Here is a 9,306-nt window from a genome sequence, read left to right as displayed (position 1 = left end):
ATATATTTGGGTTTAAATCTACTATCTTACTACATGCCTTCTATTTGTTCTCCTTTGGGGAATCTCTAACCCTGGCACATCCTGGACTTCTTTTGTCAGGGCAAAAGTGGTCGTAGGTATTGATATCACCTCTTTTGGCTCAATCTTCTCTCAGATAAAGGCCATTGGTTCTTTTCCATGTTGTGCTCTTTGGCTCTTTGATGACTTTAGCATGATGATTTGCTTTTTTTTTCTTTTTGAGACAGAGTCTCGCTCTGTTGCCTGTCTAGAGTGCCGTGGCATGATCATAGCTCACTGAACCTCAAACACCTGGGCTCAAGTGATCCTCTTGCCTCAGCCTCTTGAGTAGCTGGGACTACAGGCACGTGCCACCACACCCGGCTAATTTTTTAAATGTTCGTAGAGACAGGGTCTCACTAAGTTGCTCGGGCTGGTCAAGTGATCCTTCCACCTCAGTCTCCTAAAGTGCTAGGATTATAGGCATGAGCTGCCACACCCATGCGTGGGGTGTTAGGGTCCCCATAGTCTGCAACCAGTTATAAGTACCTTATGTAAATACACATAGAAATAAAAATCACTGATTTCCTAATGGCCCAAGAAATTCAAATAAGTAGTAAACATTTGTGAAAATATTCATCCCTATCAACAATCTAAGAAAAGACCATTTTGCCCGGGTGTGTTGGCTCATGCCTGTAATCCTAGCACTCTGGCAGGCCGAAGTGGGAGGATCTCTTGAGGTCAGGAATTCAAGACAACCTGAGCAATAGGGAAACCCTGTCTTTACTAAAATATAAAAAAATTAACCAGGTTTGGTAGTACATTCCTGTATGCCCAGGTGCTCAGAAGGCTGAGGCAGGAAGATCGCTTGAGCCCAGGAGCTAAAGGTTGCAGTGATCTGTGATGATGTCACTACACTCTAGCCTGGGCCACAGAGTGAGACTCTGTCTCAAAAATGAATGAATTAATGAATAAGATAACATTTTAAAGCAACAATATAATACTTTCCACCGATCAAAAATATTTCAAAAAGAATCTTCATTGCTAGCCAGGTATGGTGGTACCTGCCAGTAATCCCACTGCTTGGGAGGCTGAGGTGGGAGGATCACTTGAGCCCAGGAGTTTGAGACCAGCCTGGGCAACAAAGCAAGACCCCCCCCCCCAAAATAAATAAATAAATAAAATTTTTAAAAGAATCCTCATTGCTAGGGAGAATACAGGGGAACAGACATACTTAAACACAGGGGAGTGTAGTACAACTTACTAAAATATAACATAGTGAAAGTATTAAGGGACATAAAAAATGCTTTCCTCAGTATTTCTGCTTTTGGAAATCTATTTTGAGAAAAGATCTAAAATGCAAGAAAGATTTATATATAATGATAGTTTTCACAGTATTATTTCTGATATCTTTGTAACGCTGGAATAGTAGTCAGATAACTTATGGTATATCCCTATATTGGCTAATTATGCAGGGTTTCACTTTCTATTAAAGGTGAACTAAGTGATTTGGACCAACTCTCCCACTGAAGGTAACTTAAAAAGCTGATTTAAAATAAAATGGCCCAAGCCTGTAGTCCTAGCACTCTGGAAGGCTGAGGTGGGAGGATTGCTTGAGCTCAAGAGTTCAAGACCAACCTGAGCAAGAGCAAAACCCCATCTCTACTAAAAATGGAAATATTAGCTGGGCATCATGGTGTGCGTCTGTAGTCCCAGCTACTCGGTTAGAGGATCCCTTGAGCCCAGGAGTTTGAGGTTACAGTGAACTATGATGACACCACTGCACTCTAGCCTGGGCGACAGAGTGAGACTCTGTCTTAAAACAAAACAAAAAAAGATTAAAATTTAGTCATCATTCAGTCTATATTTACTCAGCTCCTGCAGTACATGGTCTATAGTGGGTTGCTAAATTAATGAAGGGCAACCTGGTATGGGTCAGGGACACCTTCATGGACCTGACAATCTAGTGAGGGAGACAGACATCAAACAGTCATTGAGAAAAATATAGAATTATAAATAGAAATATATGCAATGGAGAAAAAGTAGTATGCTCTATGGCAGAATATTAATATAAGAGCCCCCCAAATGAAGGACAGATCAGGTTTAAGTAATGGGGGACAGGGAGATCATGGTGGCCTCTCTAAAGACGTGACATTTAAACTGAGATGAAGGGTGAGAAAGAGTTAACCAGAATGGGGAAAAGAGGTTCCAGGTGGAAGAAACAGCCTGTGTAAAAGCCCTGAAGCAGGAATAACCGCGGACAGTCTGCTGCCATAATCGCGGTTTTCACACATCACTTGTCCCTTGAGTTGGTGGGAGTATAGAGGAGGGGATGGCAAAAACTCACAACTTGGAAACGCTGAACAGGGAGAATGAACAAACTTAAGTAAGTAAGTTCCTAACACAGCACAAGAAATCACTACATTGCCTCCCGCAGGATATGCAAATAGTTAAAATGTTCTAAAACTTGATGTCTGAACAGTGATACTGACAGGGCCAGTTGCTTTTATACAAAATATACTTTGCCTCAGAAAAGGCTTCTTATTTCTAACATCTTTCCAAGGATGCTCCTAACGTAGGAAGGTATAATTTAACACAAAAACATTAATCACAGAGTGAGCGAAACAGGATGCCGACCCTACCAAAAAGCACAAAATCAATCATTTCACTTTGGGATGCACTTTTGGCAGGAAGGCTGCAGTCTTCCTTGGAACACAGTCACGTCCACTCTGCCTAGGGAAGCCAGACCAGTGGGAAGTCCCAACACAAAGTGCTAAGCAAGTCTGCAACGGACAAAGCAGGCAGGAAGCGAGGCGGCCAACGTACTGTTCTCGCGGACGAGGCAGAACTCCCACGCGCTCTGGCTCTCCAAAGTGCTCTCCAGGTCAACGGCGACATTGGGCTCACTCTGCTTCTCTAGGCGGTACTGAGGGCCTGGAAGATCAAAGAGGCAGGAGGAGGGGAGGAAGTCTGAAACAGTGAATTTAACATTTAAAAAAACACCACATACTGGCGAAAAGCTCAGGAAAATGCTGAAGTTTGTCTTGAGGGTCTAGCTATCCATGATGGAAGAGTTTGGGTTTTTTTTCCACACGGTTCCATATACTTGTCTGTTCTATTACCAGGTCTGTTTCCATTCAGTTCTCCCCAAACCACATGAGAGGTAAATGGCCTTCCAGTCACAGTGACCTGGAGTCACACATGGCTACACAGTTTCTCAGATAAGAGTATCCTCTCTGAACCTCCTTTTTCTAATATGTAATGTGAGAATACTTATACCTTGAGGAATTATTGTGAAGATCAGAGGTGATATGAGGAAAAATGCTTATTAGAAATATACCTGTCTAATGGGAGGCACTCTTATAAAGGTAGTTATTAATAATTATCTTTATAAAATAAATAATCAATGATAATCAAGAATAAGGTATGTTTAGAACTCTGATATGACAGTTCAAAAATTCAAAAAAAATTTAAAAACAGGCAAGGTTAAAAAATATATTGGTTTCTGGATTATGGTGATAGAAAGACAGTAGGGGCTAATTCACATTTTTGGTGAAATATTTATGGAAACCTAAGAGACACAGGTTCAGTAATACTGGAAACCAGGAATACTAGCTACCTTGCTCCACACAGAAGGTTCTGGCAGGCCTTAATAAAACACTGGGGCATTTTATACATTTATTCATGTATTTCTTTGTCAACCCAAATGACAATTTTGTTTTTCTCAGATAACACCTAATAGGTCCAATGATCAGATTCAAAAGACTGCTCCTGTGGTTTGTTAACGGTTATTGAAAAGATTAGAGGCAGAAGAAACTGTCTCATGTCTTATTATTTTGACTGTGAAAGGCATGTTTGGTCAGACAGAAGGAGAGGTGTGAGAGATCTGAGGAAAGCACCAGAGGCTGTGTGGGGCTCCCAGGCGGAACACGTATTTTTAGATACGTTCTTCAGCTCTTGTCAACTTGTTGACTATTCACATCCAGCGCTTCTCCTTCATCAGTCTGAGGCATTTCACTCCCTTCCAGTCGTTCTCCCCCATGCTCTATGTTCCTCTGTAGCACTGCAGAGATTCATTTCAGTGTCACAGTGTCTTTGATCTTTTCTGTTATCGGGTATTCATGAGCATTTGAGCCAATTCTCAGAGTTCTCACATACATACAGTCCTTTTCATACTATTTAAAGCTTTTAAATCTTCGCTAAGTAAACAAATGGTCAAAACACGTATAACTATTTGCTCAGAAGGCTACACATTGTTTTAAAACTCTAATACACTGTATTTAGATCAAGAAGGTACCGTGTTTCAACATTATACATAGTAAAATTCTTTTTTTTTGGTTAAAATTCTAATTTCAAAAGAATTAAATAAATAAAAGTATGGAAATGCAGGTAATTCTTACAGTTTTTGCTACCTGTCACCTGTCAGCACCAACATTTGTCAATTAACAGGCATGTTTGCTGCTGATCAATGGATGCTGGCACATCCATGGGTGGAGGGAATCACAGAAAAATCATGCTTAGCTGAACTTTTAGAAAATTTAGCTGTAGGCCTCTTCAGCCCATTAGAGGAAAGGGAGTTGCCCCGAACCTAGAGGGCTGCTTTCTAAGAAACTGGCCCGTTAAATAACCTGATTGCTCCCACCCCAATACCTCTCAGCGACTGGGTGTGTATGAAGCACTGACATCCATGTCTATGAATTTACAGTGAAATCTGGGTACAAAGTGTAGCTATAATAATTCATTTTTTAAAGACAGTCAAAATTTGGGAACAGCCTAGGTCTAACAACAGGGGGACTGATTAAAAATATTGTGAAATATCATGAAAATATTAAAAGTGATGCTACAAAAACATTTAATTTTATGAAACATGTTTATAATACGCTATTTTATGAAAATAGCAAATTATAGCACAGTAAGTATAGAATGATTATAATGGTAAAAAAATATGGTAGCAGAGTAAGGGTGACTGTAGTTGATAACGACATATTGTATATTTCAAAATAGCTAGAAGAGAGGACTTTAAATGTTTCTAACACATAGAAATGATAAAATATTCAAGGTGATGGATACTCTAAATATCCTGTCTTGATCATTACATATTCTATGCATGTAACAAAATATCACATGTACCCCATAAATATATACAAATATTATGTATCAAAAAAAAGTAAATCTAAGTAAAAAAATATATGTATGTAAAGGGTATAGGACAAAAAAGACTACAAGGTTAAAATGTGAAATGTGTTTATTGGATAGTGAGATTATTAAGTGTTTTTATTTTTCCTTTGTGTTTTCTTATATTTTTCAAATTTCCTATAATAAATGAAGGCTACTACTGTAATTTAGAAAAACACATGCTTAAAAGTTCTCCAGTTTCTACTATGCCATTTTTCCGAGGATACTATAATCATCACACATTGTGGTGTCTCCAATGAACATCCACCTGCAATAATCAAAACCAGATATGATCTGTTTATGTAGACAGATATTTCCATCTTAAGTAACCCTGCACCCTGGCATCTGTATTCTGAGAGCAGTGCACGGGGTGTTGGGCTTCTCAAGCTGTCAGCCTGCCTGAAGCTGGGTTATATATAAGGCACCCCTTTCCCGATCACTGGCTGTATCAGGAGGAATTTCAGGCTGGTCTCTTTTGTATAATTCTTTCCTTCCAATTTCTGCAGCTGCCTGGGAAATGTGGATTATGGCAACCAGGAAAGGCAGGGAGTACTAGGAAGGGTCCCTTATCCCTAAACACAACTCCCTGCTCTATTCTCAAAGCCATTAAAGGCCATCATTTCATATTCTCTTTCTAGTTTCTTGGGTCTTGTAGATATTTCTATTAAAATCAGGTTCCTGACAGTAGCTTTTAGGACTTTCTCCTCAAAGCCTAGTATGATGACGACTTTCATTTACCACATGCTCACTATATGCCGAGCATGTTATACATGTTACCTCATTGAGTCCTCACAGCAACCAGAGAGGCAGATATCATCATCCCTATCTTACAGATTAGGACCTCAATGAAGTAACTTGCCCAAGATCACAAAGGTACGAAGTAGAAAGGGGGAAATGAAACCCAAGGATCTTATGGCTCTCAAGATTGTGTGCTTTGAACCTTTCTTCCTCCTGCAAACTATAAATTACTGGCCAATTATGAAGAGGCCATAGTTTATACCATAAATATAGATTTTTGTAGATTTGTGGATTCATCTGGGTTTTCAATCATTTAACTTGTGGTTTCTATAAATTCAAAATGAAAATTATCTGAAACATTTTAGTAAAATCCACACATACCAAATATTCCATGCTACAGCTATATTCTGGGTCTATGGTAGTACAAAGCCCCCTTATGAAGACATGATCACCTTATCCTTCTATCCATCCAGGAAGACCCTCCCATCTTTCCTTAAGAGCATTCCTATCTATGCCCAGTTTTGCCAGTAACTGAAATTCTGAGTGTTGTCTTCTGCTCTGGGAACTCCTGCTCTTCCATAAAAGCTAAAGAACAACACTTCTGAACTTAGCAAAGGACTGATGGGTCTTGACTTTGGGGAAGGTAGGCTGGTTAAGATATAGATGAAACTTGAGATCCAAACTCAAATGGAAAATTGCCTCTTACGAATCTGCACTTCTTTCCTTAATTCCTGCTCAAATACTAGATGATAAGATATCTCAGAGAGAAAGACTACAGTATTTCATACATCTTCTCCGTAAACAGGCCAGACTGATCATTTCAGGCCATACGGTGTAATGAGAGGCAGGGTATATCTGAGTGGCAATACAGCCTGCTGGTTAAGGGCATGGACTTGGGGCCTGATTGCCTCAGTGTAAGTTCTGGTTGAGCAATTCAGCTATATGACTTTGGACCAATGTACTTAACCTCTCAGTTTCTTCATCTATAAAATGGGGGATAATAACACCTACCTCATAGGACTGTCCCGGGACAGTTAGAAAAGTGTCTGACACATCAGCAGTGCTATTTAAGTGTCAGCTATCATCATCATCAGACTACAACAATACTAAGAGATCATAACAATACTGACAATCTAACTACTACCATCACAGGACCTACTATGTGCCAGGTACCGTGTAGGCCTTTTCTATGGATCACCTCATTCACTCTTCAGTCACCCTTGCATGTAAAGAGTATAAATCCACTTAACAAACAAGGAAACTGTGACTTCCAGAGGCTAAACAGCTTGCTTGATGTCCTTAAGGAAGCAGTGCAAGCAAGCAGGATTCAAGCCCAGGGCTGCCCAGGCCTGCATTCTCTCTATTACATTATGAACCACAACACCTCAGTCACACCAAGTTCTTAATAAATGTCATGATGGTAATTGAGATTATGATAACCCAGACCTACTATACATCAAACTACAGTCTCTATCAAATGCTTGTTTAATTTTTAGGCAACTTACATGGGAGGAAAGAAAAAATAGCAGCCAAAAGCCATTTCAAACAGACAAGCTGTGAGGTCAATTTCTACGAGTATACTTTTTGCCAAAAAATGATTATATAAAATATAAAAGGCTCTTTCACACTGAACAGGACATAGTTCTCAAAGCAACATCCAACCTTTGCAAAGAGGTTTTAAAATGTCACAGCTGCGCATGAAGCCACACGCTCTCTACTTCACGGCAGAGGGGAACACAAAAGGAAGATTCTGGGAAGCAGTTACTCTGCAGCAACAAGAAAACCTGCTTGGGCTTTCCAATGATGTATTTACTGCAGTAATACCATGTCACCAAACGGTCTAGGAACAAAATACTGCTCTGGGCACTTTGGGAGGGTTCCAAGTTATAATACCCAGGTAGGATTTTTATGGGATTTTGTAAACCTCAGGCAAACATCTCAGTATATAAGTTTCAAAGAAAATCTGTAGAATCTGTTGGGTGGTGGACACACATGCTCAGTGCAGCTTCCTTGATCCCTTTAACTCCTGACTGAAACATAAAAGATTTTAGCACACAATTCCTAAACAGCTGAGAGCCAGCTGAGAGTTGAAATCCAATGGAGAGCAAATGCCTGTCAAAGTCTGAAGAGAGGGAAGCCATACTGTCACCTCTATATCACTCTGCATCTTCTTTCTGCAGACCCATGGGAGAAATTTCTTTCAGACCTTGGCATCAGGAAAAGCTGTACTTCCCCAGAGCAACTGGCTTGCTTTTATATCTTTACACAGCTTAACATAAGTACTGCAACTAACTGATACCATGTCCCTTTCTCCTTTGCCCGTCAGGAAGCTCAGCACTCACGTGCTTGCCCATGATGACTGGAGCATGCATTTCAGTACCAGCTCCTCCTTGAGACTCATCTTGCCATTTAATCATTATTTTCCTTTTCCTTTCATGTAGTTTCTTTATTGCTTCATAAATTTTCGTATCCTATTATATTCCAAATGCTTCTTGGATTGAGGTAGGATATAAATAAATTAACTTATCATTATTATTGTTGAGCATCAGAACAACAAGTTTGAGATCCACCCTGTGTGATAGAAAATGATAAACTCAAAGTCTGACATTTTCATGTTTATGTTTTCATGTCAACTATTTTCCACTCACCAACTTAAAGAGATGCTTTAATCTGAAAGAGCTTCTTATAGCCAGAAAAGGTTAAATGTGAGCAAATAAGAGAAAAGACCAGGTTTGAATAGAAGATCCCTGGTGTTTGTGCCCTGAGAGGAGGTAACAAGGCCAGCTATGCATTCTGGGCAAGTTATTTAATCTCGTCTGTGCATTTTCTCATCTATAATATGGGGATAACAGAACTTTCCTCAGAGGTTGCTGTGAGGATAAGTGAGACAATCCAGGACCCCCCTCAGCAAAGTGCTCAGTCCATGACAGCTGCTATTACTGCTACTACAGGCTGAAACAGAATCCTGTGCAATGAGGTTTAGGGAACTCCCTAGCCTATGAGTCACATAGGCTAACACCCCAACATGGGAAGGTACAGTGTGGCAGGGAATGTTGGCATCAAAGTGGATGTCCATACGCTTTCTCATGTGAGTCTGAGGAGGAGTATAGGGTGGGAGAGGGTGCATATCTATTTAAACAAGCTTGCTTTTAAGCTATAGACAGCACTTAAGATTAGAGACTTGTTCGGCAGCCAGGATTCCTACAGTTCCCTAGTCTCTCAGTTCCTACAAATATAGTCTAAAAATGACAAGTAAAGTCAGAATCCACTGAACACCGAACTATGACAGCACAGATATCAAAGGATAGGTGATGCTACAATACCATCCATACATCCATCTACCAAACATTTTTGAGCATCAACAACGTGCCAGGCACAGAGATGAATCATCAATGA

General features: G+C 40.0%; 1 protein-coding gene across 2 annotated transcripts in view; it reads right to left on the bottom strand.

Moving 5' to 3' along the window:
- The window catches only part of MAPKAP1 (mitogen-activated protein kinase associated protein 1), a 204,223-nt gene that overhangs the window by 65,353 nt on the left and 129,564 nt on the right, over nucleotides 1-9,306 (bottom strand). The window contains exon 5 of one of the 2 annotated variants that reach the window (XM_012639818.1): nucleotides 2,824-2,931. The exons of the other annotated variant lie outside the window; for it this stretch is intronic. Coding sequence (XP_012495272.1) covers nucleotides 2,824-2,931 — 108 coding nt within the window. The remainder of the gene's footprint in view (nucleotides 1-2,823; nucleotides 2,932-9,306) is intronic. 2 annotated transcript variants of the gene reach the window in all.

The sequence above is a fragment of the Propithecus coquereli genome, unplaced genomic scaffold, assembly GCF_000956105.1.
Source record: "Propithecus coquereli isolate 6110/MARCELLA unplaced genomic scaffold, Pcoq_1.0 Scaffold142, whole genome shotgun sequence".
Classification (NCBI taxonomy): domain Eukaryota; kingdom Metazoa; phylum Chordata; class Mammalia; order Primates; family Indriidae; genus Propithecus; species Propithecus coquereli.
Note: the sequence above shows the minus strand (reverse complement) of the source record. Positions and strands in the feature narration are given on the sequence as shown.